This window comes from Aulonocara sp. 'chitande type north' Nkhata Bay, linkage group LG12 (genome assembly GCF_057382095.1).
Source record: "Aulonocara sp. 'chitande type north' Nkhata Bay isolate Kocher_YH1m ecotype deep benthic linkage group LG12, A_spYH_male_GT1.1, whole genome shotgun sequence".
In the NCBI taxonomy this organism is placed as follows: Eukaryota; Metazoa; Chordata; class Actinopteri; order Cichliformes; family Cichlidae; genus Aulonocara; species Aulonocara sp. 'chitande type north' Nkhata Bay.
In genome coordinates this window covers 37,789,526-37,817,341 of record NC_141355.1, presented here as the reverse complement: position 1 = coordinate 37,817,341, position 27,816 = coordinate 37,789,526, and the positions used below count along the sequence as shown (strand labels likewise).

The window sequence follows — 27,816 nt, the reverse complement described above, 5'->3', positions numbered from 1 at the left end:
TGCTCTCCGTGGCCCCTCCCTCTGCTGCAGAATGACGCTCCTGTCATTTTCCCCTTTTTCTTTGGCTGAGTTAGCCAGCTGGGCTGGATCTTTAAGCATAGGGTAAAAACGGGCGGTGTGAGAGCCGTGTTTACATTTTTCCCCCCTCTCATACGTTTTGCACCACCGGGCAGTGTCACCGGAGGATAGCAGGACGCTGAGGCCGTGGATGAGCATCACGTGGAGGCGTCAAAGACGGAACTTTGAAGGAGCTCTGCTGTCTTTATCCACAGGTCGGAGGCATGAGCGGGAGAGTGGGAGACCTGAGTCCTAAACAGGCTGAGGCGCTGGAGCAGGTCAGTTTCATAATAATAAGAGTTTGATAACGCGACTGAATGGGGTGATGCCTTCACTCTGGCCTTATCTGTCTTCATCTGCTTCGCTGTTTTCACAGTGTGTGGTTTCCGTCACAGTGTGAAACGCTCTAATAATGTGTGTAGAGGCTCACAGTGAGCTGTCACAGCATGCGCACAGACGCGGTCCTGCATTTATTTCCTTTCTAGCCCATATATCACAGTGGAGTCTCCTCTGTCTAATTAACCGAAAATATTAAGGGTTTATACGCAGCACTAATGTTTTCTGTTAATGTTAGCCATATACTGATGTGTTATTGATCAGCAAAGAGACTATGGAGGAAGGTTAAATTTGCTAAACTAGATTAAATTTAAATATCACCCAAGTTTGACACTGTGGTGTCTTTATTTCCTGTGAGTCTGTCAGTAAGCCACACTTTATGAAGGGCTTATAAGGATTTTTTAAATTATTGTCAATTTGAACCCGTTTCTCTCTCCACTCTGAAGCGTCTAATTGATAAATTGAACAATACTAACTGTGTACATGATGCTCTCCCATCCCGTATTGTTAAGGATTGTTTCAGTGTAATTGGACCTTGTTTATTGTCCATATTGAACTTCTCCTTGCTTTCTGGCTATGTACCTTCAGCTCTCAAGCATGCCATAATCCAACCTGTTCTAAAAAAAAGGAACCTTGAGCTTAGTGATTTTGCCAATTTTAGGCCAATTTCTAAGCTTCCCTTTCTGGCTAAAATACTTGAGAAGGTGGTTCTGCTCCAACTGCAGACCTACCTTGATGAGAATAATATAAATGATAAATTTCAATCGGCCTTCAAACAACATCACAGCACAGAATCAACATTGCTTCGTGTTTTCACTATATTGCTTATCACTATTATGCAGATGATATCCAGCTCTATTTTGAGCTAAACGACGATCTTGCTCTGTCTCTGAATAGCCTCCGAGAATGCATGTCTGAGGCCAAGAAGTGGTTGTTGTCGAATTCTCTTATCCTTAATGAGAAGAAAACCGAGATTATGATTTTTGGTAGTAATGCCCTTCGTGCCAAACTCCGGGATGCCTTTGGTTTTCTTAGTTGTTCTCTCTCTGATACTGTCAGGAATCTGGGTGTCTTATTTGACAGCTCCTTTTCACTTGACAAACAAGTGTCTGCTGTTGTCAGATCTAGTTTTTACCAGCTTCGTCTTATCTCTAAGGCTAGGCGCTACATCCCGCATAAAGATCTCGAAAAGCTCATCCACGCCTTTGTAACGTCGAGGCTAGACTATTGTAATTCACTTTATTGTGGTCTCCACTCTTCCCTTTTACAGAGATTACAGACAGTTCAGAATGCTGCAGCTCGCATTCTAACTAAAACCAGCAAGTTTGCCCACATTACTCCTGTCCTTGCCGATCTGCACTGGTTGCCTGTCAAATATCGTATTCAACTTAAAATTTTGTTGTTTACTTTTAAAATTACTAACAACACTGCACCCAGCTACCTTAAGGACCTTTTAAACCCTTATGCTCCTGCTAGGGCTTTAAGGTCATCGTCACAGTTACTGCTGGCTCAGCCCAGATCTCGACTTAAGACTAGAGGTGATCGATCGTTTGCTCTTGTCGCACCTGTGCTGTGGAACAATCTCCCGATTGGCATCCGGGCATCTGATTCTATTCATTCTTTTAAATCACAGCTTAAAACATATCTTTTTAAACTTGCCTTCTCCACCTTTTAATTGCTGGTTTGTTTGTTTGTTTGTTTGGTTCCTGTGACCTATTGACCTCTTGTATTAATTCCCTCCTATCTTTCTATTGGTGTCTTTTATTATGGTGGTACAGCTTTTATCTTGCTATTACCCATGTGCTGTAGTCATTCTTATTGGTAGCTTTTATCTATGAACATAACTCGTTATTTTTATTTATCCGTTATCAATGTTTGAACCTTTTATTGTTTTATGTAAAGCACTTTGGTATGCCCAAGGCTTTTAAATGTGCTCTATAAATAAAGATGATTATTATTGTTGTTGTTGTTGTTGTTGTTGTTGTTTTAAACTTGATTATATTTTGATTTTTTTAAAGATCAGAATTCAGCCCATAGAATAAGGACGGCGTTGTAGCAAATAATCAGCTAATCTGACTAAGAAACTCAGATTTTAGTTGCTGTCTAAAACCCATTAGATAGTCAGTGTTCAATACATTTAAAATCCTAATATTTTACAAGCCAGTGATGTTCCAAATAATTATTTGTGTATTTGCAAAAAAACATTTGTATCCATATTTAAATGAATGTAAATGACTTTTTGGCCTATAATTTGCCAAACAACGGACAAGTAATTCTGAGACAGAAAAAAGGAGCTGCAGTTAGTTTTTGGCACAGTAACATTTACGTCTCACTGACATTAAAAATGTCCTTTTCTCCATCTGTATGTAAACAAGTGTTAATAAAAATATATTAAAACGTCTTTTTTAAGATTACCCCTGTGCTCGTCGGTGCACATTTTCCACCAAGAAGTGAGAGTGGGAAAACATCACTGAAAAACAATAAGTGCTATTTCAGATTTATAGTGCTGTGCAAACGTCTTGAGCCATCATCATTTCTTTATATTTTGGGGCCGGTGATGTCGGTGATCTTGTCTAAATGAATGGAATTATGAACTTGGGAAAGTACAATCAGATTTTCATCCACCATACAAAACCATCTGGAAAGCATGTGATTGGCAACGGCTTCGTTTTTCAGCATGACACTGATCCCAACCACACAGCCAGTGCAGTAAACCCATCATGGATAGAAAACAAACAAACAACACCAAATGGAGCACTAGCAGTCATGATCGGCCTCTCCAGAGCCTGGATTTCAACATTATCATTGCAGTGTGGGATCATATAGACAGACAATGGGAAACAAAAAGCCACCAACATCTAAAGAAGAGCTTCGAATGTCCTTCATGAACCATAGAGAACTATTCCTAAAGACGTCAAACCAAATATTGACTTTCAAGCTCCTGTTTGTGCCTTATGTTTCAGTAAGTCGTTGCACCCATTTCCCATTTTTCTAACAAATTATTAACTATAAAGAAATCTGATGTGGCTCAAGACCTTTGCAAAACATAAGTTCAAACTTCAGTATTATGTTTATTGTTCAAACTAGTATTTCAGACAGTGAAACAGTGATTTCCTTTAACCAATAAATTACATAAATTACTTTTGAAACATGCTGCGGTCATTGAGCTGTCAAGAAAAATAACATTTTTTGTCCTTGCACAGGTTAGTAACAAGTGAGCATATCCTGAATAATCCTTCTGACTCTTAGGGTCCCTGTAGTTTACAAAATGGACTTAATTTTGTATTTGTTATGACAAAAAAACAGTAACTCAAACAATAAACCCACAAGGACAGTGTTTTACTGGAACATTTCTGGATACAGTTATTGGTTAACAGCTTGTGAGCGGCTAATCACAAGCCAGTGAGCTTGTGGTTTCACAGTCAGATCCACCCTTTGTCATGTGATGGATTGTGTAGATTACTGGACTCATCAGATGGAATTAATTAAGGAAGAAAAAACAAACCTTTATGTTTGTGTTGTTTAAATCCAGCAGGAAACAAATCACATAAAGCCAAACAGGAGCAACACAATGGAAAAGCCACAGGCAGACAAACATTCAGTTCAGTGTAGGCAATTAGAAACACCAGGGTACACAGCTGAAACCAATCAGGGAAAACAAGACAAGGGAAGCAAAACTGAATATAGGGCACAAAAATATGGAGAATATCAGAATAAAACAGGAAGGAACTTAACATAGCGATGGAGACTTAACTAGACACAGGCAACACGGGTGAGGAAGGGTGAACTGAGACAGGGAACACAATACACACAACAGTAACTGTAAAAAAAGGCAGAAGAGTGAGAACACAACAAGACACTGAGAATTAAACTGAAGAAAGTTTATAATAAGAGAACTTAAAGGTCCAAAAACACAAAACACAGGGTTCATAACACGACTGCCCTAAATGATGGGAAACGTCACAGTGGGTACGGAAATTTGTTTATGAAAAAACAGGCTCTGCCACGACTTTCTCGCAAAATAATTCCTTTCTGGATAAATAAACATTGAAAAAAACAAAAACAAAGCAGTTCTTAGTCATTAGCAACATTATCAGCTGCACCCCATTAAGAGCAGGCCTGTTGGAAGACCACGTTCAGCTCCACATCTGTTATCATATGATGTCAGGGGTCTGCTGTCATTCATCATTTAGCTGAAGGGAAAGTCTGTTATCTGCATCTATACACACTGCAAAGTGTACGATAAGGCCAAAAGTTTATGGACATGTTCTATTAGTTCATATTAACCCTCCACAGCAGAGGTCTCTGCTGCAGGGCAGGAGTGTTTTTACAGTAAGAAAGATTGAGACATATACTACACTGTTATGATAAAGGTAGATAAATTATACATAGACTAGCATTTCTACTGCAAGGCTCCTTCACCGAGTCACACCCACATTCATACAGTGCTTTTATCTTTGTTGATCTGTGCGCACACTCACACAGCATCAGGGTTTAGTAGTTTGCTCCAGGCGATCGTGGTGATTCCAGCTTTACTAAACAGCCGTTTAGTTCCATGTGTCTTTAAAAGTTCACTATTATGTGAACATTGTAATCCACATGCAGTGTGGTATATTGCTAAAATTGCACATATTTTTCTAAAATTATCTCAGGCTTATTAAATTAAAGATGGAAATTAAAGATCTCATTAACTGTCATTTAAAATGATGGGTCATGATCGTTTTAATCGAGTAACAAACCAAAAAATAATAAAATTGTTTGCTCTTCTTTTCTCAGTCTGGTGCTGTGAAGCATATGAGATGCTCCTGTGTCTCTTATCCACATCCGTTAAGTTATGGGTTTATGGGAAGTTTTGGTGCTGCTGAAAAAACTGATTTTCATTGCCTGGCAAAGTATCTGATTTAAACTGTGGGTGCAAAAAAACGTTTTAGTGATTTATGGTTAAAACCAGCAGCAGTTACTGTAGGTTTGGTGCGTGGACAGAAGGATGTGACTTTATTTCTATATATGAAAAGACATTAAAATACATACAGTTAGACCAATAAAATTGTAGGTTTAATCAATATCTTTTTACAGCAGTGGTTTTCAGTGGTTGAAAAAGTATTTCAGGCCTGAGAGGTCGGTTGGGTTGTCTGGCTTTCTGGGTGTGTCTCGTATTTTGCCGGAATATGGTGTTAAGTGGAAGGTGTGTGGATTTCAGGTAACGTCACGTGATCAAGGTGACACACTGATATCAGGACACTTGACATGTTTCAACATGATAGTGCACATAAAGCCAGGCACTTAAAGAACTGGGTTTATTATTTCAGAACTGAACTAGTCCGCACAGATACATGAAACCTCCACCTCATCCAACACCTCAGGGATGGACAGACACACTGACTGAGCTGTAGTGGCTGTATGGGAACAAACTCCACCATCCTAATGGAAAACCTGACCATCCTGCATTTTGCAGCAACTGAACTTTTAATATTTGCCGTTTATTTCTGCCCTTTGTTTTACATTAAACTGACAAAACCAGCGATACAAATATTTCTTCTTTGTTTTAGGAAGAAATCTGACAAATCCATCCTCCATCTGTTTCTTTTCTCAACAAATACTTTTCTATGATTGCAAAACCTGCAGCCACACCCCCAAGAATTAACCTCCTGCACCAACACGGGGTTGATTTGAGTTTATATGACCTCTTTTATGGGCCCCAAACTTATTATTTGACTTGATTTTATTTGCATGTTTTATCAGTAGAATCTGCTTATTTCAAAATAAACTTGTGCCTTATCTGTTCGCATTGATAACAGATAAGGGGGAGAGCTGTTATCAATGTGATACAATGAGTTGATACATTGAGTGAATATAAATCATGATACAGCAATTTTGCAAAGCTTGCATTCACATTTATTTGTGCCAGTGACTCTTGTAAGTCACAATCTGTAGAAAGGAATCAACCTGCATGTGTTGCAAGGGGAAATGATTCCATACTCGTCCTTATCTATATATATTTGTTTGACATGCTGTTGGCTATAAAGTAAGTTTAGAGCCTAAAATGTCACGTGAGCCTGCCTCGGGCTCTGCAAACATGTTTACAGGCATCAGCTGTAATGGAAAATAGTCATTAAGTCACAAGATTCGGTGACACACACCACTGTGAAGGAAAACCTCTTAAGTCCGGTTTTCACTCCCAGGCTCACAGCTGGAGACATTTAGTGAAACGTTTCCTCTGAAGTCATATGCCTCTTCTTTTCTCCCGTGTCTGATTGCAGTTTCGAGTACGGGTACAAGATATTCTTCCTCAACTTCCTGCACAGCATGACCACTTCCTCTTACGTTGGCTCAGAGGTGAGTTTACTACCACTTTGCATCTGTCACTTCTCCCAAATTGAAAATGGCAAAAAGCAGAAGTTTTCCCATAATTCCACATCCTACACGCTAAAGTTATTTTCTCCTGTAATGCAAACTGGGAAAAAAATCTGGTTACGTTATTTCACTTGTGGAGTAAGACGAGTGAAATAACGTGGTGGCTTATTGCATGAAAAGACATGAAGCAACGTGTTTTCATGACTCTGCTCACATAAACCAACATGTGCACTCAGCACGACACCTCTTATACCGTTGAGAGAGGGGGAGGCGGGTCTTCTTGTACCCCTTTTTAATGCCCCCGTAGGCCCCACCCTTCTGTCTGCGTCTGGTTCACGCAGGGCGTTGTTGTGGCTTGAACCCTCCATTATCAAGTACATTTTGACACACACACACACACACACACACACTAATCTGCCCCTCCCTGCCTGTCAGCTCTGACACTGTAAAATATACAAATGTGAATAAATACAATAAAATAACACGATGCAGACTAACAAGGGGAGCCTATAGAGAGTTTATTGAGCTTCTTTTTGCAAAGCAAATGTGTTTGGCAAAACGGTGCCATCAGATCACGATTGCTAAAGTTGCTGTCGAGAGGAGAAGTTCTTTTGCCAAAAGGTGACAAATAAATAAGCGATAAATACAAAAATTGGAGGTCTTCTTTGTGTAACTGATATCCAGAGTCTGAATAGGTGGTAGTTTTGCACCCTGGAGGAAGCACAGCGATTAAAGCAGGCCTTGTTCTGATTAAGTCCTGAAGCAGAAGCCTAGCACTCTGTGTATCAGGCTAATCCACGGCTAATCGCATTAAAGGTGCACTACGGCTGTCTGCTGCTCTTCTAGGCTTCAGTTCCCTGGATTTTTGATAACAATGAAGAAGTGTCTCATAATGAGCATTTAGACTGGCGGTTAGGGCGTGCTGTTCTCTTTAAGTCGGCCTTACTAAATGAGCGTAAATGCTGTGAAATGCCTGATTTGCTTCTCAGAAAGCTGAGCGTCACAGCTCCAAACATCGACAATGAAGGTCTGTTTGGACAATGCATGCTCTAAATGACACGAGTTATGTCACGCTCAGCATCACACTGTAGGAACAGTGCAGCTTAGTGATTCCCAAGAGGCAAAAGTAGCCCAGGAGGTATTTGTGCCATGGGGTACATGAACAGATTAGTTCTGTATCTGTAACCAATCTGAAAAAACCTGCATGCAACCTGAACAAATCTGAGCTGAAAAGTTGCCTAAAAGTGATGAATAAGCACTCGAAGATGGCGCCTGGTCGAACCATATTGACTTTCAAGATCATGGATCATTGGAAATGTAAAAACTCGATATTTACCTTACATATATTTCCATCTGTATGTACACATGCTGCACCTGTTTCCCATTTTCCTAACAAAATATAAGGTAATGAGGGGTGGCTCGACACTTTTGCACGGTACTGTAGTTAAACTATGAGGATGACACAGTTAGGAAATATTGATTAAAGTGTGGCTGGCAGTTCAAGCTGTTGGTTAAGAATATGGAAATGCGTAGTCTTAGCTAAACGTAGAGGATAAAAGCTCTTTTCATCTGCTTCCTTATTCACCAAATTCACCACAGCAGGTGGGATGCCCTTCCTGATGCAACCTTAAAAGGATTTATGTCTTCTCCTCAGATTAAACCATGGGTTTTTACACTTGGTAGGTAGACTGCACTGGATAAAAAGTTGCAATAGCTTCCTAAAATTATGAATAACAAGTTTAATTAACTAAACGTATAGCTAGCTTAAAATAAAGGACCGGTTATTTTCAGTGTTCACTAAACACAATTTAGAGTAGCTTTTAAAGAAAGAAATAACTGAAATTAACTGGATGAGTGACTGAAAGAGAATTCTAGTAGTAATTGATGGTCGTCACTGTTTGCTGGTCATAACTGCAAGTCTGCGATAATCTGTCCAGATTTACGTGGGCCTGGAGTGCCATTTATGTTGTGCTTGTACACCACTCAAAGAATTTTAGATTACAAGCCACAATTTGAACGTTAAACATCAGAGGTGTTGTTGGTGGAGATGTTGTAGAGCCCATCTGACGGGAGCTTTTAGAGGCGTGTCAGATGAGAAACAGTGGTGTGGTTTATTGGTGTGAAGCAAATAGCTCGACTTGGCACATGGTGAGGACGCATGATCACCATTAAAATATCAAATTCTGTGCAGACTGGGGGAGCCAGGGATTGAACCACCAACCTTCCATCTTGGTTTCCTGGTAAATAAACGAGAATAGAACATATACTGTGGGAATGAGAAGAAATGTGAAAAGCCCGATCACTTCCATTAAAGCCAGTCAGGGATGTCTGTGTGCTGTGAGTGCAGCAAGGATCAGCAGGAGAGTTAAATGGCAGAGAAAATGTTACCACTTCAGCCTGTGATCATCAGAGTCTGCTGAGTCAGCGTTTATTAACCACAAGCGCCAACATTTTGTACAGAGACTTCCTGTTCTGACGACCACAGTGTTAATCACGTTTGTGGGAACATGTTCATATGATGACATTTTGTTTTCCTTTGATATTAGCACGCGTTCTTTCTTTAGAACAGTAAACAGTAAGAGTCCCTGTAAGGTGCACAAATACATTATCGCTTAATTTTGGAGTTTGATCTCCCTGCATTGTTTTTTAGCGAGCATGCACCAGTGAGAGCAGCGAGACTATCAGAGTTATCCGACAATGAGCTGCACACGGAGGCTTTGTACCCGTAATGAGGCACATCGTAAACTTTTATTACACCTAAAGTCGACGCTGAAAATGTCTGGAGCTGTGAAGTGAAGGTGCATGGATAGAGCCCAAATGTGAAACATAAAAAGGAGCCTTTACTGGTACAAGCAGAATCCCCAGAAGTAGCTACAAAATAGGAATCCAGTGCAGAGATCACCAGGCAGCTTAAACAGAAGCCCTGACAGACTAGCTGCAGTCGAATACTCCAAAATGACCTCGAGGGTCTTTTCCTTAATATTTTTATGAGGGAAAGCATCATGAGCTCATAAGGAATTTTATAAGGAAAAGAGATCCATGATGCACAGAGCTGATTAACCTCCTAAGACCCGAACTCTTCCACGACTTGCATTTTTAATTTCTCTTTGATATTTGGGCTGATTGGGTCCTGATGAATGTAAAAACAAAGAATTACCAGATTTTATTTTTTTTTAAACCTTATTTTTGTTTCTAAGAAAAATGAGAGCCACATATGAGGATATTGATTTAAAATTTCGATAGAACAGTAGCATTATAACGTCCTCGTAAGTGGATATCAGGCCCTTGTAGAGCAAAATTGAGTATTTTGGTCTAAATAACGCAAAAGGTGATGTCCACATATGTGGACGCCAGGTCCTAGGAGGTTAATCATGTTATTCATTCTTCCTGTTGGAGAGAGGATCCAGTACTACTCCTTATTACTTCTTATCAAATGCAGTCAATTAATGAAAGTTTCTAAAAGCTGGCATTAGAATTAAGTGATTGTATAACTTAAATGTAATTGGATAATTCTAATCTTTATGTAAAGACTGTTTGTGTGTATAAATCCACTTTCTTCATGTAAGAAGCAGATTTCATCAGAGCTGCGATTACATCTGTGGTTTTACCAGCCTTTCATTGAAGGCTCAGAACACAACGGCAAGTTATGGCCTGGAGTGAAAAATACTATTAACCAGCATTTACAGGTGTGCCACTTGTCAGCCACGTTAATCATTAGCTTTGGTTAATGGTGTTAAAGGTAAAGGACGCTCCTGTGAAGCCTCTGCTAAAGGGGGTCATAAGGGAAGCGCTGAAGCACTTTTGCCACACAGACACCTCCAGGTGACTTCAGTCAGTTAGAAAGCAGCGAGACACAGGTGGGAACAGAGCACAGGTGGGAACAGAGCACAGGTGGGAACGGAGCACAGGTGGGAACAGAGCACAGGTGGGAACGGAGCACAGGTGGGAGACGGCTGCAGAGGATCAGGACGACAGACAGGGAGCGAAAGCACCCAAGAAAGAAACCCGGGGAAAAGCAATCAACAACATAAAATAGCAAATGGAAAACAGGAAGCCAGAGAGCGTGGCGAGGTTCATTAGCAAGCAGCAGTCATAAACAGCACTGATGCGCACAAAGGCACTGATATCTGCAGAAACAGTAAATGGCCTGTGTTTGTATAGCACTTTACTTAGTCCCTAAGGACCCCAAAGCGCTTTACACAACCAGTCATCCACCCATTCACACATTGGTGATGGCAGCTACATTGTAGCCACAGCCACCCTGGGGCGCACTGACAGAGGCGAGGCTGCCGGACACTGGCGCCACCGGGCCCTCTGACCACCTCCAGCAGGCAACGGGTGAAGTGTCAAACAGTGTCAAAGCATGGTGGGGTGGATGGTTGATGAAGTGGACAACTACCCATTTGTCTTATTTTTGTGTTTTCAATGCTGTAAATTTGGACATTCTGGCCTCTAATATCATATAGACCAAGTGGCGTTTGAAAGAATAACTGTCATCTAAAATTTAAAAGGTTGAAACCGTTACTTCAGACCATTAAGGTGACATGCATGTCATTACTGACCCAGAGTAAGAGGTGGCCAGGTCTTAATCCTGGCCCTGCTTTGTGCTTGAGTGTCCTCAAGGTTGCTGTTAGTGTGCCAGGAGGAAGCATTAGCTGCAGTGTAATCTAGTGGTTGAGTAAGATGTCTCGGTTCACAGCACTGTCGTGTCTTTCCACCGGACTGTCAGCTGCAGAGCTAATCACCTTAAAAGGAGCATTAGCCTGTGTGTGCACTCTGCCCTGCATCACTCGTACTCACACCGTGGTCTTAATGCCGACAGCGTTACGGAGAAGAGCTGCACGCCGACCAAAGTTTGATCATTTAAGAGACTGGTTTATATTTCTGCATAATGGCGCCACCATCATTCAAAAACATCAGCGGCAACATTTTAATAACTCCTGGCTTCTCGGCTCGTTGTGTCTGACACCTTTACACGATTTATTTTAATGTTATTTGGCCAAAGTTGGAATGACATAGTTCCAACATGAGCACTGTACTGCCATTATTCCTGCTAATATTTCCGTTAGATTCCTGTTGATAAGCAGATTTACGAATAATATGAGAGAAAATTCCAGAGGAAGCTTATATAAATGAAAGCCTTTCTACATCACCAGCTGCCCCTTTAATTACAGCACCATGTGTTTGCGCAGTGGTTTTAGCTTTATGTAACATATCCTACATTGTATAATTCAGCATTAAACATTTGTTTAAAATATTAAATTTTACTATCTAAATTTTAAGAATCGCAGCAAAATTATGTTTCTTGTCTCTTTTCTGCGCTCTCTTATTTTATCATTTTAATTTGCACCTGTTGTATAATCCCATTCAAGCTTCATCTCTCTACAATGTGGAATAGAAGATGGATTTCAGCATTGATCATTGCTTTTTATTTCTCCTTTTCAGCCAGGAACTTCAATATCCAGAAGTCTGAGGCAATGCTGCGAAAGGTAATAAACATGGACTTTCAGTTTTGTAGGCCTGGACTTTTAAAGGGCTTCCACGTGTAACACTCTTCTAGAAATGCATTGCACTGCTGAACCGCGAGCCAAAGTACGACCATAATGCGTTCCCATGTAGTGAACGACATTCATGCGCTTAGCTGCAGCACACAATGCTCATTAGTGTGGGAGTGGCTCCAGATTAGAGAGGAGCAGTGTGGTAATTTTACGCTGTGGATAAACTGAGTCATCACTGCCACCAAAGAGATAAGATGTAGATAAAAAGGATTAAAGGAGCATTTCCATTGATGGGATAAGATTTACAGTGACTAAATTTGCTGTTGTCCACTAGGGGCAGAATATGTGAAGCTGCGTTTGCGATTATTTGCTGTTTCTGTATTTGTCGTGTTTGTATCATTGTTGCCTTCTATGAAACACAGTTTCAAACCATGATTCAACCAGGGATTAAAGCGACTACTAATCATTCACGTGTTGCTTCCATTGCTAGTTGTCATCTTCAACAAAAAATGCACACGTACTTTATGCAAAGTCTGAAGGGAGGATAGGAAATGAGAAAATAAATGTCAACCAACACTTTAGCCCCTGATGACATCAGACACCTCTGAGAAAATGTCCCGTATTTTCAAACCTGAATGCTGCAGGTAGGATCCGGTTCGCGTTCATGTTTTCGCTGAAGGCAGATTTCCTCTGTTGTTTGCCACCTTCACGTTTCACTCCAAGTTGGCATCTGAATAAAATCCCAGGTTCTTATGCTGTATGCGGACCAGTGTCCTGCAGGTTTTAGATCTCACCCTGTGTCAATTCACCTGAATCACATGATTAGTTCATTACCAGGCCTCTGGAGAACTTCAGGACTTGTTGAGGAGGTTGTTTAACCATGTAAATCAGCTGTGTTGGATCAAGAACACATCCAAACCTGCAGGACACCGGCCCTCGAGGCCTGGAGTTCCTCACCCCTGCTGTGTATATAAAAAAGAAAGTTCTCAGTGTTTCAGCTCTGTCATTGAGACAGATTATTAATGTGGGTAACACAGTTGTTTGTTTCAACTGCAGCCCTGCTGATATTTAATGGTGAGAACTACTAAATAACAAATGAAAAAAAATTAATAACTTTTGAAGTGATGACCTCTAATCTTGAAAAAAGAAGTTACAAACAAACTCCAATAAGAAGTGAACGGGAAACCAGAGGCTAACAACCCCCAGTTACTATCTCAAATAAAAACAACAGGAAACTGCACAATGATGGCCTCATAAAATCAAACAAGAAGCACAACAGGAGACACAACAACTGAGGGCATAGACACAGACTGAATACACGCATGGAGGGAAAGGTTCAGGCAAAGAGCTGAAATAAATCAGACACTCAGAGTGTGGAAAAGAACAGAAGAAGGAAGTGAAAATGTAGCAAGCGACAGAGAATTGCACCAAATAAAACAGGAAGTTAACGAAAAGTTAACTGTACTCACACAGACAACAGAAAGACTCACAAGGAGGATGGAAAGTGAGCAAAACAAGAGTAAACATACAGGAATCAATAAGAGATGAGGACAACAGATAGCACAACAATAACAACAGAAGCTAACATGCGTCCATCTTTTCTTCCAGCATTTGGAGTTCAGGAGACAGATGAAAGTAGACACAATAATCACTGAGTGGCGTCCACCAGAGGTAACCCCCTAAAAAGGTTTTATGTACATGTAATGTAGCTTCATTGTACTTTTAGAAAATGACACGGCTTCTTCGCTACTATTCCAAGCAGTGTTTGATATCAACATGGGGGTTTTCTTGCAGGTAATCGAGAAATATCTGTCAGGAGGCATGTGCGGTTATGACCGCGAGGGCAGCCCCATCTGGTACGATGTCATCGGACCCGTAGATCCTAAGGGCCTCTTTCTGTCTGCCTCCAAGCAAGACTTCATCAAGTCCAAGATCAGAGACTGCGAGATGCTTCAGAAGGAGTGTAACCTCCAGTCGGAGAGAGTAAGAGCAGACGCAGCGTTCCTGTTCACACCTCAGACTAAAATCTGATTAACTCAAAGCTCTGCTGCAGCAAAACTGCATTCAGGTGGTGCAAAATCTGATTTTGTCTTTCACCAGTTAAAAAACAAGATCGTTAGGATTCAACTTTTAGTTCTTAACAGTCGTTAAGTCGTCCGCACCCACAGGCCCGTGGTGCTGCAGGCTGACAGGGACCAGCGGGTACCCTCGGAAGCTGGGAATTTTTATGAGGGCGATCATGGCTCAAGAGTTGGGCGTTCGTCTTGTAATCAGAAGGTTGCCTGTTCGAGCCCCGACTCCGACAGTCTCGGTCGTTGTGTTCTTGGGCAAGACACTTCACCCGTTGCCTACTGGTGGTGGTCAGAGGGCCCAGTGGCGCCAGTGTCTGGCAGCCTCGCCTCTGTCAGTGCGCCCCAGGGTGGCTGTGGCTACACTGTAGCTTGCCATCACCAGTGTGTGAATGTGTGCGTGAATGGGTGGATGATGGCTTTGGGGTCCTTAGGACCAAGTAAAGCGCTATACAAATACAGACCATTTATCAACAAAAACTTGCTAGTTTGGGTCCAATCCCGCAAACCCACCTCATCTTCGATAGCACGGTATCGTTTCATCGTTTGCACGGCTTCAGAACAACCAGGAGTGTTTCAGAAACAGGATCTTTCCTGGTTGGAAAATCAACCAGCCTGAATACTGTGCACGTTTGCCATATTCCTGGGATAACTCCCCACCTGGTGACCCTTTGGCCTCCAGCACTGCATCTTTAATTTATTTGAATAAGGATCAAAGTTAATGCAGCTGTTTTAAAGTTCAACAACTGTTTAAGATCACAGTTATTGAAAATTAGCTCAAAATTAGCATTCTTTAATCTTCATGAATTCATTAATTTCATAAATACTAAATAATCGCGTCCTAATGTTTACATTTTATTTTACTCTGCTTGTCTTATTTGGATGTCACTGAAACTGAATTATTTAATGTTCTAACATTATTTAATCACACTGTGGCTGTTTGTAGCAACTTGACTGTTAACTCTGCAGTAAACATGCATCTCTGCCACTTTTTAAAAATGATTAAAAACATGTTTTACTGTCTTTATGTCACCGTTTCCTTCCAGCTGGGGAAAAACGTGGAGTCGATCATAATGATCTACGATGTTGAAGGTCTGGGCCTGAAGCACTTATGGAAACCAGCTATAGAAACATATGGAGAGGTATAGACTTGTATGCACGTAGTGTAAAAGCAGAAAGAGCAGAAGAGAAGTTGGTGCTGATGTTTCTCTGTTGCACCAGATCCTCCAGATGTTTGAAGACAACTATCCAGAAGGGCTGAAGAAACTGTTTGTTATCAAAGGTGATTTCATACTTTTTTAAAATGACAAATTTAGCTGAACGTCTGATTGACAGATTTCTGCTTTTTCTGTCACAGCCCCTAAAATCTTTCCTGTGGCTTACAACCTCGTCAAGCACTTTCTGAGTGAGGCCACGCGACAAAAGATCTGCATCCTGGGAGGTGAGACAAAAACACTGCATGTCACTACCTCCTGTTTACAGGACGTCACCCGAAAGAGTGAAACTTAGTGTTACGGTTTCGCCGCTTTCACAGCCAACTGGCAGGAGGTCTTATTGAACCACATCGATGCCGAGGAGCTGCCGGCGATATACGGGGGTAAACTGACGGATCCTGACGGAGACCCTCGCTGTCGCAACAAGGTGAGTCAGGCTGCAGCATCCTGACTTGTTTTAGCTCGTTTTAGTTTGTTTTTGAATTAAAAATGGCTGAAAAGTTGGAGGCGAAAAATATCCATCACAGATTTACAATCAGTGCTTTGGACTCACTCATAAGACATTAATATATCTGCTGCATATAATCTCAACATCTCTAAAAGAGCAGCCTCGGTCGCTGTAGTAGTATGAAGATGTTTTCTTTGGTTGCCGGGTAAATTATCGACTGTTATTCTATTGTAGTTGTTTTGCCCATGTTGATAAAGACTGTATATAAAAGATGGATGTAGCCACCTTGACATCACTCATTGGACGATCTGTCTTGAAGTCTTAAGCACAATGCCCTTCGCCATCTTTGGGTTTTGAAGGCAGATTTGTCAGTCACTATGCAGCCACACCCTAAAGCGTTCTCTGCTTATAAAGCTGTTTTACTCTAACTGTGGCCATAATATAATATCCACATTAATTTGGATGACACAACACTTGAAACTAAGTTTATAAACTCCTCAGGACCTCATCACTGAGGTCACAAATCAGGTGAAAAGAAGCTTTACATAGCTTTGGTTCCTCGTTTCAAAGACTTGAAGTGCCTCACAAAGTGACAGAGAGAGTGGATCCATGTTTACAGAGACGTGAATGTTCAAGATGTTCAGTAAACATGTTAAGTGCGTATATTTTCCCTTTTTTCTCGAGTCTGTTTGCTCATGCAAAATGAAATGCGATTAATGTAGAATAAAAATGAACTATATTTAATCGTGATTAATCAAAATTAATCCACAGTAACGCTGTGATGAATCTGATTAAAATTGTATATTATATATATATATATATATATATATATATATATATATATATATATATATATATATAACATTTTTTGTGTTTATTCTGCATTTACTTCATTATGTTGCATAAATATCTGTTACAAGCTTAAATATAAAGTTGAAAAGTGTAATTACAGTCAGGCTATTGATCAAGTAATGGCGATTAATCACAGTTAATAACAGAAAATTGTAAGATTAATGAGTTATTTTTTATTAAGCTTTCAAATTAACAAAGCAATGCGACAACTTTAATTTTCAAAACTGCTGTGAGTGGATAGCGTCTGACTCCAACTACAGCCAATCAGCCCTCCCGTAGACGCAGAAATAGTCACCAGTTTACCGTCCCGAGTCCCGTCTTGTAGTTTCCCTTCACTGATCTGCATCGTGTGCTCCTACAGTTTTAGCAGCTTCCCCTGTGCTTTGATATCATCCTAATATGTTGTGGGTTTACATTTGCCTATGTTTTACATAACCTCCTGCTACAGCCAAACAAACTACCACCAGGCTACTAACGCTGAATCATAAAATGTTCTGCTGGCTCTGTGTGTGAGGGATCCTGTTACACATGGATGAACCAGGTCACTGACGATGAACGGGCTATTCCAGACTGGCTGCCTGCTGCAGGATAAATCAATACAGCTACACACACACACGAAAAAACTGTTCAGCAGATCTTTCTTGATACAATACAAAGGGCCTGTGTGTTGCACTAAAATGAATGACCAATAATATGTTTGCAGACCTGCAAATAAAAACAATCAGCTAAACCTCCCCCCTGCTGAGTAGATGTCAGATGTTCTGTGAAGCGAGTAGTGGCCTCACCCTGCAGAAAACAGCAGCTTTGGTAGTCCTGCAGCCGTAGACGCAGCTCCAGGTGACACAACTGACCCGTGTTTGTCACTGTTTCTGTAGATAAAAAATTGGGCCGAGAACAGATGAGGAACAGAACGAGAGAAATTCATTTTGACTTCGTTGAAGGGAACAGACGCTCAGCCTCAAATGTTTTGCTTCTTTCTCTCCTTTTTTTTAAACCTTGTGTGTTTAACTAGTTGTCCTTTAGCTAGCTGTGTGTCATTGATTTTCTATTGTGTTATTTTGATTTTGGTCCACGTGTGAACTTGTGCTGCCCAGTGTAGTTGTGTTGCAGAATGAGTGTTTAACTAGAAAGGTTTAAGAGTTTGTGCTGATTTGTTTCTGGATATGACGCCTCGTTATTTTCAGGTACTGTTAAACAGTTAGTGGCTTTGAAACAGCTTTGATAACATCATTTTTATATAGCTTTTAAAATAACAAGATTATTAAGTGCTTTACTAATAAAACTCTCTGGAACAACACGAGTGTAAAAGGAGAGAAGAGAAAATCGATAAATGCAACTTTCTGTTTCCAACAGGAGCCGAGTGGTCGGGGACACAAATCTGAGAAATTTACTTCATTTTAAAAACCTACTTTAAACAAAATGAAACATACATAGCGCCTTATGCACCTCACAGGGTTTTTTCCCCGTCACTCTTCCTCCTTCTGTATGAACTGTGTAAATGAATCAGACTGATGTTCTTCTCACTTGCTGTTAGTTTTGTTTTCATTCTTTGCCTCTGCCTTTCTTTTCTGTACCTGTTCGTTTTTCTGTGGCAGTCATAAAATAAAATCATCTAAAGGTTCATATCTGCAAGATTTTTAGAGAAGTGGTTACACAATAGTTTGACTTCCTCCACAATAAAGCTGACATCCAAAAGCAGCTGAAAACTTTACGGGACACTTTGTGAAACCGTGACAGCTTTTCTCAACCTCGACCTGCAGTTGGGAGCTCTGTCTGTCTGTTCGTGCTGTTAACCTGCTCGTCACCTGCTGGACTGATGGACATTAATTCAACAATACAGGCAGCTCAGGTCTCACCAGGAAGTCACTGCCCTCTGCTGGTTGCATCCTGTATTGCACTGTTATGGGAAATCGCTGAACATCATTGGTTTGACTTTATGTGAATAAAAAGAAAAACCGAAAAGAGAGAACACTTTGCTCCTTTATAACATTTTTACCAGTTTTGTGCACAACTAGACATTTTACAGGCTTTCATAGCTGTATAATGGCACAGTAAGTGAAGCCTTTTCTTCTTTCCTTCACTTTTCTGCTCTCAAACCTCTCACTCATTGTCTATGTGAGTATTTGACGCCTGTTTTTTTTGACTCTCTGCTGCAGATAAACCATGTTGGACCAGTTCCTCCCTCCTACTACGTGCGCGACCATGTGAAGGTGGATTACGAGCAGTCTGTGACCATCAGCCGAGTTTCTTCAGAGCAAGTGGACTTTGAGATCTTGTTCCCCGGCTGCGTTCTCAGGTCAGTGATAAAAGTCATACAGAGTCTATGATTAAAGGTCCTGTCAAAAGGAGACAGTCATGTAGAAAGAATAGTGTCTGTAAATTTCTCAGAGTGGAGTCGATGAGCTGTAGCTAAGAGGTCTTAAAAAGAATCAGAATCAGAATCAGAATCAGAATACTTTATTGATCCCTGGGGGAAATTATTTTTTGTTACAGTGCTCCATTTTAAACCAACATTAAGACAAGACAGACAATACGCTAACTAAGAATAGTACAATATATACATATATATACATACATACATACATAAGTCACTCATAAATAAATATTTGGAAAAGAAACATGTGTAGTTGTAGCAGCAAACAGTGTGTTAAGTGGATGCGTTGTACAGGGAGATGGCCACAGGCAGGAATGATTTCCTGTGTCGTTCAGTGGTGCTTTTCGGTAATCTCAGTCTCTCACTGAACGAGCTCCTGTGACTGACCAGCATGTCATGGAGTGGGTGGGAGGTGTTATCCAACATTGTCTTTATCTTGGACAGCATCCGCCTCTCCGACACCACCTTGAGGGAGTCCAGCTCCATCCCCACAACATTGCTGGCCTTACGGATCAGTTTATTAAGTCTGTTGGCATCTGCGACCCTCAGCCTGCTCCCCCAGCATGCAACAGCATAGAGGATCGCACTGGCCACAACAGACTCATAGAAAATCCTCAGCATTTTCTGGCAGATGTTGAAGGACCTCAGTCGCCTCAAAAAATAGAGACGACTCTGGCCCTTCCTGTAAAGTGCTGTGGTGTTTTTAGCCCAGTCCAGTTTATTGTCAATGTGTACTCCAAGGTATTTATAGTCCTCCACAATGTCAACACTGACCCCCTGGATTGAAACAGGGGTCAAGTGTTTCCTGGTCTTCCTGAAGTCCACGATCAGTTCCTTGGTCTTTGCCACGTTGAGCTGCAGATGATTCTGCTCACACCACGTGACAAAGGAGTCGACCACAGCCCGGTACTCTGTCTCATCATCCCTGCTGATGCATCCAACCACCGCAGAGTCATCAGAAAACTTCTGAAGATGGAGGTCTCTGTGCAGTGGCTGAAGTCTGTGGTGTAGAGGGTGAAGAGGAAGGGGGAGAGGACAGTCCCCTGTGGTGCCCCTGTGTTGCTAATCACCTTGTCAGACACACACTGTGGGAGACGTACATATTGTGGTCTTCCTGTCAGGTAATCAACAATCCAGGACACCAGAGAAGCATCCACCTGCATCGCTGCTAACTTATCACTAATCATTACAGAGACAGCGTGACTCAAAGCCGCAGAGCTCTGATATGATTATGGCTCATCACGCCAGCTTGTTGTGAAGTCACTCACTTCATTCATTGTGCGATTAAAGGTTGACGCACGCCATCCATTTTTGGAGCGTGGGGAAATAGATCAATCCATATCTTTAAAATGATCTTATTCCGTTCACTTATATCACAAGAAATCAAACGACAAACCAAAAGGGTCTCTGTTCAAGCTACAGCTGGAAAAATAGGAAGATTAAATCAGCTACATCTTTAAACTTTAAGCACAGAATCGTGACAAAAGAAGAAACAGAACAAAGTTAGGTTTGCTATTTTGAACATGTGACAGTCATGCTGACAACGTAAAATCAAGTGAGTAGGGTCCCAGTCAACCTGAGCTGCCACTTATTGCTCGGGAAGAATGTGCCCCGTCGTAGTTCGTCCTCTCCCAGCTGTAGTGAGACCATAGTGACATCATTCACTGGTTTCTAAAGTCCCATTGTGTAGCCTCGAGACAAGCGTTTCTGCCATCACCATCTTGGTTGTGAGAAACCACGGCTAACGTCCGTACCACTGTAGAGCACAGTCTAGCTTTCAAAATAAAGGCTTTGCTAATTCAAAGCATTTTTACATCCTGTTAGGTGGCAGTTTGCCAGTGACGGTGGAGACATCGGATTTGGGGTCTTTCAAAAGGCCAAAAAGGGTGAATGGAAGAAGGCGGCTGAGATGGAGGAAATCGTGCCCAGTCAGCGATACAACGCCCACTTAGTACCCGAGGATGGCTCACTGACCTGTGAGCGTCCAGGAGTCTGTGAGTGGCCTTGTGTTCGAGTGCTTCTGTGATGTTAAACCCAACTGTCTAAATACTCCATTCTGTCCTCCACAGATGTGCTGAGATTCGACAACACCTACAGCATCTTCCAGGCCAAACGCATCAGCTACAGTGTTGAGGTCCTGCTTCCTGATCATTTACAGCCCGCGCAGAACAACGGGAAGTCTGGCGACCACGTGGAAGTGGAGTGCGACAGTCAGTTATAACAAAGATGATGTCATCAGATCAGCGATGTTTAGCCGCTCAGAAAGCACAGCCTGACATACTTGATTTGAACATGTCGTGTGGATTAATAGTGTTATATCTCAGTGCTGGGTGACTCGTATTCATGTGGCATCTATTTAGAAACTCCACCCACTCTCCTCTCCGACATCACGGATCCCAGATTTTCAGCCCATTTTATCTTTACTCAGCACTGGTGTTTCAAACAGGCGCCAAATAAATGAGCTGGTTATACCACAGCGTGATACGGTGTAAACAAACAGCTGAAACCAGTAATGTTCAATTAGTATCAAACTTTGTCCATGTGCAAGGAAGTATTTTCTATAGATGCAGTAAAATTAAAGTAAAACTCTAAATATTTGAATTTATTGCAAAATGCACTAAATTTTGTGCTATTTGTCCTTTTTTTGATTCATCATTTATCAGCTGTGCCTCTAGTGATCACGCTTTCCCTGAACATACACTGGCATGTCAAAAAGAACATTTCACAGGACTCTGCAGTGAAAACTAAGAATCGCGTCATTCAGTAGCTCATAGAACCACCTTCAGCACCGTCATTACTTCAGCTCGTTGACATTTGCAGGTATTGGTTTATGCACAGCTCTCCTAAGGTCCTGTAACAGCATCTCAGTCAGGTTGAGGTCTGGATATTGACCGGACCATTGCAGCACCACGAGTCTTTTCTTTTTCAGCATTCTGTTGGAGATTTGCTGCTGCGCTTGAGCTCATTGCTTTCTTTTTCACATGACTGTGTTAACAATCAACTTGCATTCACAAAAAAAACAAAAAACGCTTTCATCTGAATGTTTTTCAAAGAATTGCATTAATGTAATTTATTATATAATTTAATATTTAAGTTTTAAGTCCAAGACTAAAAATATGAAGGCAGAAATGAATATAATAAGTCCTCTTGTTTGGTAAAATATACAGTATATATTATTCCTGCTATTCCAGTGAGTGAATCGTGTTAGTCTGACTCAAAGCTGTACTAACACAGCTGTGCAGAAATAAAAATGGAATAATTGTAATATTTGTTTTGTTTGATTTGAAGCTTTCATGGTACGTTCCAACATTGATGCTTCACAGATTCAAAGACCAAAAACTATACTGATGCAAAACAAATGTAAAAACCAAACTGGACAGAGTTTAGATACAGGCAGAATGCTGTTTATAGACTTCAGTTCAGCATTCAATACAATCCACCCCTCACAACTCATCAGGAAACTGACAGACCTGGGTATCAGTTCCCTCATCTGCAAATGGTTACTAGACTTCCTGACCAACCGCCCCCAACATGTCCGGCTGGATAACCACTGCTCATCTACCATCACAATGAACACCGGTGTACCACAAGGCTGTGATGAGCCCTTTCCTCTACTCCCTCTTCACCCACGACTGCAGACCTGCTGATGGTTCCAACACCATCATTAAGTTTGCAGATGACACCACGGTGATTGGCCTCATCAGTGACAACGATGAGGCCGCCTACAGGGAGGAGGTGGATCGTCTGGCTGAGTGGTGCGACAGAAACAACCTGCTGCTTAACACCGAGAAGACCAAGGAGCTCATCGTGGACTACAGGAGGAATGCTGACCCACATCCACCCATCCACATTAAGGGGACGGCTGTGGAGCGTGTGAGCAGCTTCAAGTTCCTGGGAGTCCACATCTCCGAGGATCTCATCTGGACGACCAACTGCTCCAAGCTGGTCAAGAAGGCTCACCAGCGCCTCTTCTTCTTGAGGACTCTGAGGAAGAACCACCTGTCCTCAGACATCCTGGTGAACTTCTATCGCTGCACCATCGAGAGCATCCTGACCAACTGTATAACAGTCTGGTACGGGAACTGCTCTGCCTCGGACCGGAAGGCGTTGCAGAGGGTCGTGAAAACTGCCCAGCGCATCGCCGGAGCACCACTTCCTGCCATAAAAGACATCTACAGGAAGCGGTGTCTGAAAAGGGCTGGGAAAATCATCAAAGACCCCAGTCACCCATCACATGGACTCTTCACCCTCCTGCCCTCTGGGAGGCGCTACAGGAGCCTCCGGACTAAGACCACCAGGTACCGGAACAGCTTCTTCCCCACAGCTGTCAGACTCCTGAACTCTGCCTCCTGACATCTGACCCACGTTAACTCATGGACTGAACATACACACACCCACAATGGACAACTGTACCCTCAAACACACAATAATAACATGGAGTGAACCACCACTCACAACCACTAGCACTTTATATAGCCTCTGTAGAAACTATCTACACCCTCACTTATCTTAACTGCACTACTGTATAGCTCTGTGTAAATAATCATTCTGTACATTCGATAATTTTTAATCCTACAACTGTTTACAACTTGCATAGTTCCCATTTCTGTATAGCTGTATATCCCAGATTCTGTAAAGTTATTTATTTCATATTCTGTATAGTTTTTCATATTTATATCCTGTTCATATCCTGTACATAGCTTGTACTCACTACAGCCTGTACATACTTATAGTTATAGAATATTCACAACATACTTCATACCGTGTACATTATAACATACCATAATAGACCCATTTCTGTAATATACTCACATATCTATATTATTGCTAATATATATTGTAATATATCTATATCACTAAAGCACTTCTGGATGGATGCAAACTGCATTTCGTTGCCCTGTACCTGTGCATGTGCAATGACAATAAAGTTGAATTCTATTCTATTCTATTCTAATAACTCAGAATGTGACACTATGGTAAATTGTAAATGGACTTGTTCTTATCTTTTCTTCTTTCTGAACACTCAAAGCGCTTTACACAACTTGTACATTCACCCATTCGCACAAGCACATTGTTCTAAGTGCTTTCTAAGTAACATTCACACACATTCATACTCCGATGGATGCATCAGAGAGCAATTTGGGGTTAATATCTTACCCAAGGATATTTGGCACGCAGGCTAGGGGAAGCCAGGAATCGAACCACCAACCTTCCGATCAGTAGATGACCTGCTCTCTCTTCTGGGAATTTGCTTCACCGGTTATTTTTCTGAACGTGATCAAAAAATTTTTAATAATTGTTAAATAAAACAAGGAAGGCATCCAAAAAGGAAGTGAATGTAGATGCCAGTCATTCAGTTCTGGGCTCATGTTTTTTCCCTGTCACCTGTGGATTACCTTTAAAGCAACCAGAAAAAAGCATCAACATAAGGTAACTGTGAAACACCTGGAAATTAGAATCAAACACCACAGCAGCATTACTCACCTGATGATTCACGCTGTGGTCATTCGAACGTGTAGTAAACTCTGTGCTGTGACATCTGGGGAATAGTCAGTTATTTTCTCGACATTATTTATTTCTTCCAAATTATAAAAAACAGTCATTCAGACTTAAATGAGCAGCTCTCCCTGACTGTATGTTCATCAACGACCGGCTGAGCAGGATTACAGTATTAATGCATCATAAAGATGAGCTACAAATCAGACAAAAACAGAATCGACCTGCATGTATACAGCGCTTTTGCAGTCTTACTGGCCATTCATGCAGCACTTTATGCAATACACCTTTAAGTACTTATCCAGCCCACAACCATTTAAAATCACCAGTGCACTTAACAGTCTCTGAGTACCCAGAATAATAGAACCTGCACAAGCCACGCAAAACATCCCAAGCACCGCTACCCCAGAACACCCACAGTACCCGGGGCCTTGTGGTTCGTGCTCTTTAGTTTAAACTGTTTTTTTTCTGTGAATTTTTATAGCTAAACCAACAGTTACCGTGATGAAGACTGAAGGTGTGTGTTTGCAAAGACAGAAAGATTAAACCTGGAGAGCAGGTGTGCAACTGAGTGTGGCGCTCAGGTAAGGCAGGAATCACTGACCGGAGCTGCCGTGCTGAGCGGGAACAGCGAGCTCTGTGACCAAAGACACGAGGCGCTGCCTTGATTCATAAATATTTTATGTACAAAATAATGTTACAAGTATATTTAACATGTGTCACATTAGAATAATGATAAGTACTTTACATACAGTCTTCATATTTCACAGTACATACATGGGGGAAAGGAAATCACAATTCTAGCTGACTGTTTACAATAAATACATGCTCTGGATGTAGGCATTGGTTTCATTTCTTACAAACTTACAGTGAAACAGAGTGCAAGAGTTCGGGTGTAACTACAGATGTGGCTCACTTCTAGTTGCTTTCGTGCAGCCAGTTTGGAAAAGTAAAAAGTGGGATGTCTGCAAAGGCCACATCTGTCAAATACAACCCGAAACATGAGAGAAAGCTGAATGAGGCTCGCTGAACACGGAGGTCCTTGGCACATAAACAGACAAGAGGGTGGAAAAAACCCCACTTACAGTCAGTCCGTTCAAACCGGCCTGTTTGCTCTGCCTGTATTTTCCTTCAAAGTTTTACGTTAATGCAAAATGCCACGGTCAAATATGTGACGGTGCACGCGCGGCGAGGCTGCGGCGGCTGATTCTATCTGACCTAGTTTGTAAAAACTGTTAAAGTAAACGAAATGGAATGATCATGTTTGGTCCTATATTCGTGTTCACGCTACGTAACACTTAAAAGGGTTTTTCAGCTGTTGTTTCCATTCACAGCATTTTGTCACCATCACAAATTAGCATTAGATCAAAACCTCAAACACCCAACGGCCCAGCAGTCAGTCAGAGTTTTTGCTTCTGAATAACATCTTTTCTTTTCTTTTAATTTACAAGTCAGTGTTGTCATATTTCAAGTCTCTTAAAGCAGGCTAGCTTCGTTAGCTAACTCATCTGCTTATTTTAAGGCAACGCAATCCATAAAAACTTGCTACAAAATCAAACCACAGCCCGTATTAGTGCTCCTGCAGGTTCTATAGATCAGTCTGAAGCTAACATCAAAGGGAAAAACACGTCTGAGGCATTTCCTGTTTAATTACCTGCAAATCATCAGGATCTGACGCTGTATCACAATATTTCACACTGTTAAATTTGGCTGCAAATGTGTGACGCTCACTCTGTGGATAATGCATAGCCTGACTACTGTGTGACGACTAGTCCTTTCTTAAGTTGTGTTAATAAACATATGTGCGTTACAGTTACAACTCCGTCTACGACTAAATTGTGTATCAGTCTTAAAAGTTTCGGCTTTCTGCAACAAATCAAATAAAGCATTTGTTCACTGTAGTGTGTTTTCATGACATTAGGTTTTGGATCCAGAGGTTGTTCCACACACACGGTGTCTGTAAAGAGTTTAAAGGCCTCAAAGGCTCAAACATTATAGAAGAATATGGGCTCGTGTAATCTCAGTGATACTCACAGTCAACAGACAGTCAATTCACCAGCAAGGACTACACCCTGAAACACATTTAGACAAAGTTTATGGAGGGTGAGCAAAGACTTAGGCCTACAGTGGCGTCGGCCTCACTGAGGGTCAGCAGGGGCCCCTGGAGTCATGAAAAAACAGAGGGAGGTCGTTTATAGACGCATGAGTGAAAGGGGAGTGTTTGAGCTGTCGTCCTGCTGCTAAACTTCAGAGGTTACTGATCAGGTCTAGTTTTAAAATGTGTCGCGCGGTCAAGTATCTCGGTGGTTTTTGAAAGTCAGAATGATTTTATCCAGATTAACTCACTAAAATATTAAATTATGAAATGACACCACAAAAAAAAGCAAAGTTAACTGGATAGATGCTATGCTGAGCTTCCCTTCACCTGAAACGATCACAGCTGCCGTTCCTGAGAACGTTTTCAGAAGTTTCTTCCTGTTTAGACTTTTGTTTTGTCTCTGTCGTTGCTGAGAGCTTTCTCGTAGGGTTGGTTGGATCGGTGATTCTCTCTAAAGTCATCGTCTGATATAAAATCCATTGACAGGACTGGTATCGCAAACTGGTGCTATGAAAAGTCTTTTTTTTACATTTTGAGAGACGATCTCTTCCTCAAAATTTGCCCTTTTTAACAAATCCATTTTTCTTATTCCAACTATGATAAACTCGTACGTCATCAGTCAGAAGGGTCTCCGTTAGTTAAGGATGAAGGTGAAACGCTGCTCACAGACAAAGCCGCGCTTCTAAACCTCGCTTTCAGTAAAGCCCGTTTCGGCTCATCTGCCTTCCTCCGCGGGGCGAGTTTCCGATTTCAGCTTGACAAACTCTTTGGCCACCTCGTCAGCAGGACGCTGGGACAGGATACGCATCACCGTCATGCCCGTCTCGTCGGTGTGAACGCGTGGCCCGAGAGGACACCAGCACACGCAGCTCTTGCGGTCGGCCACGTCGCGCAGCTGAACGACGGCCACGCCGACCACCCGGTCCGCCCGTCCAAAGCAGTAATCCTTCACCGTCACCTGCAGCTCGTAGCAGTCCGGGGATTCTTTACCCAGGATGCTGCGAGCAGAGGAAACAATTA

The 27,816-nt window shown here is 41.6% G+C and overlaps 2 protein-coding genes and 1 long non-coding RNA gene across 3 annotated transcripts in view; 2 read left to right on the top strand and 1 right to left on the bottom strand.

Moving 5' to 3' along the window:
* The first annotated feature begins 36 nt into the window (after nucleotides 1-36).
* Nucleotides 37-22,694, top strand: LOC147318047 (SEC14-like protein 2). Its single transcript, XM_086315498.1, has 12 exons — nucleotides 37-335; nucleotides 6,654-6,729; nucleotides 12,193-12,236; nucleotides 13,854-13,916; nucleotides 14,040-14,228; nucleotides 15,361-15,456; nucleotides 15,536-15,596; nucleotides 15,672-15,755; nucleotides 15,849-15,955; nucleotides 18,985-19,124; nucleotides 21,027-21,196; nucleotides 21,272-22,694. The coding sequence occupies exons 1-12, from the start codon at nucleotides 282-284 to the stop codon at nucleotides 21,421-21,423; spliced, it is 1,236 nt and encodes a 411-aa protein (XP_086171624.1). The 5' UTR covers nucleotides 37-281; the 3' UTR covers nucleotides 21,424-22,694.
* LOC147318048 (uncharacterized) lies at nucleotides 6,740-12,186 on the top strand. Its single transcript, XR_015131924.1, has 3 exons — nucleotides 6,740-10,433; nucleotides 10,466-10,655; nucleotides 10,690-12,186. It is a non-coding gene; the product is annotated as an uncharacterized LOC147318048 (long non-coding RNA).
* A 1,672-nt stretch (nucleotides 22,695-24,366) lies between the features above and the next one.
* Nucleotides 24,367-27,816, bottom strand: part of unc13ba (unc-13 homolog Ba (C. elegans)) — a 184,722-nt gene continuing 181,272 nt past the window's right edge. The window contains exon 56 of the mRNA XM_086315494.1: nucleotides 24,367-27,794. Coding sequence (XP_086171620.1) covers nucleotides 27,512-27,794 — 283 coding nt within the window. The 3' untranslated portion in view covers nucleotides 24,367-27,511. The remainder of the gene's footprint in view (nucleotides 27,795-27,816) is intronic.